The sequence below is a fragment of the Loa loa genome, assembly GCF_000183805.2.
Source record: "Loa loa unplaced genomic scaffold supercont3.793, whole genome shotgun sequence".
NCBI lineage: Eukaryota > Metazoa > Nematoda > Chromadorea > Rhabditida > Onchocercidae > Loa > Loa loa.
In genome coordinates, this window is record NW_018108973.1 from 1 (window position 1) to 2,272 (window position 2,272).

Sequence of the window (2,272 nt, forward strand, 5' to 3'; positions counted from 1 at the left end):
TGACTGTACTTTTTCCCACAATTGGGTTCTTTACATTCGTAAATAAATGGTTCGTCGTGCGCATTCTTGTGTTCTTATATTCGTTGAGACTGCTCGTGCGCAAAGTACATCCGACATAAGGACATTCATAAATTCGCTTTTCTGAAAAACTCTTATAATGTCGGGCGATTACGAAGGATCGGATGAACAAATCGAATTTTTGATAATTAATTTAAAAAACAACCAGTTCTGCTAATAATTACTGTTGTTATAATATATGGGATGGTAAGGAGAATGAAAAGAAAGCAAGTCAGAAAACCAATGTTAAAATGAGACCATAAAATGGCATTTGCTGTGACCTTAGCGCTGAAAATGCAGCTCAACTTCTGATGCTTATGCACCCTTTCGTGTATTCCTCAATGTCCGAATTGCGGATCTGTCGCAATTAGGCTAGAAAGAATATCTTCTAAATGCTGCCTCACTGCGTCAAAGAAAATGGACACTTTGCCGCAGTTTGTCTTCGTTTTCTGCATTGCAATATTTATTGAATATTGCAATGCTACTCCATGATCGTGGATGTTCTGCGGCACATTTTCATGTGCATGCTACTGTTCCATATAGAAAAATGTGCTTGAAATTCTGCTGAAACTAACGAGAAGTTACAAAGCATCCGCTCATGTGTCTGTTCAAGTTGCTCTTGGTGCTGAATGATTTGTTACAGTTTTCGCATTGATGTATTTCCTTGTGAGAGGCAAGCGATGAATGATTGAAAGTTCGACCACAATTGGGCCGTTTGCGTTTGTAAATAAAATGTTCGTCGCGCGGTTTATTGCGTTTTCTATATTCCCCGCGATTCTTAATGCGCGCAATACCTCCGGCACGAGGACGTTCACGATTTTGCTCTTCTGAAAAACTTTTATAACATTTGTATTTGTAATTGGCACTGTATTATAGTATTTGCTAATTAATTAATGTAATTTGGAAACTGATTATGGTAGTGCCCAAAATAAGCTTATTACATTAAATTTCACTTGAATTACTAGAAAATGTTCACTCTTTTAGCATAAATTAAGCATAAAAAATTTTCTTTGATGGACGGATATCGTAGAGCAGATAACTGCGAATTTTCTGCTATAGCGAAATCAGTTTCGTTCTTAATTGCATGTAATCTGATTCTAACACGTTTGAGTGGACTGTAAGGGTTGGAAGAAAATCCCATTGTGTAATACTTCACCATTTGTTCCCGGTAGTTCTCCACCAATATTGTGTGTGTTGGTATCTGAATTGAGCGGTAATAAATTGCAGATGAGTTCTGGGAAGAGATCTTTGTCAACGGTTATCCCCAACAATTCTCGATCAGTATTTTCCCATTCGATATTATAAACGAAGCCGTCGGTGACTTCCTGGGATTGTTCATCATTTGCTATTATCGTCACTTGTTCCCGATCGCTGTTATATGTATGGTCATTATGGTCAGGCAATGTCTCCAAATTGTTGTCGAGGATATCAGATGTATGGGGAAGGTTCAGAGTGACATCTGGGTTATAGCCAGGATAATGAATATGTGTGGGATTAAGTGGAGAGAAAGTTTTATTATAAGCCAAAATGACGCAAAGCAGAAGATTGAACCAAATGATCTGTGTCATCGACATGATGAAGAACAAGGTAAAATACAAAATTTTTAAAATGGTAGAAATGTTTGAATAGAAGCCTTTTTATATCACATTGAATTGAATTAAACGACCAAAGGTTCGAGCAGCTTTTGATCCGTGCGATTCGCAATGTCTTACATTCAAATTCCCTATCTCTAATTCGATAGTTGATGAATATGCTTTCAATCCTCGACAAAAACCTTATGAAAAGGATTATAAATTGAAATACAAAAAGAAAATATTATAACATGCAGAAAATTGCGAAATAATCAGAGCATTACTGTAAATTTTGTAAAATTCATCACAAAAAAAGGGAAAAGAATTATTTTTTGAGTCATGGCATATAGTTGTACGGAGCAAAGATTACTCAGATTAAAAACGAATTCATTGCACATTTACAGGAATTTGCTGTGTGTTTGCTTTGCTTCCCACAAATTTATTCAGTTTTCATTTCTGCTTTTGCAAAGCAAAAGGTAAGTGTGATGCTGAAATTAGTGATTTGTTATGATTTCTTGAAAACTTTTAATCATCAGTCCTTTTCTCCAAATTCCGGAAAGGGACAATTTCAGTTTCTGTTAATCTTGAATTTCACACGTTAAAATGTATTCGAATTCACAATATCTTCTTTCATTAAGGTACTT

The 2,272-nt window shown here is 35.7% G+C and overlaps 1 protein-coding gene across 1 annotated transcript; it reads right to left on the reverse strand.

The window, feature by feature from the left end:
* Positions 1-30: 30 nt before the first annotated feature.
* On the reverse strand, positions 31-1,631 carry LOAG_14808 (hypothetical protein; the record flags this gene model as incomplete). The annotated part of the gene is made up of 3 exons (XM_003150301.1): positions 31-141; positions 643-884; positions 1,214-1,631. 3 exons carry the CDS (start codon positions 1,629-1,631, stop codon positions 31-33), a joined length of 771 nt encoding a protein of 256 aa, XP_003150349.1.
* Between the last annotated feature and the right edge of the window lie 641 nt (positions 1,632-2,272).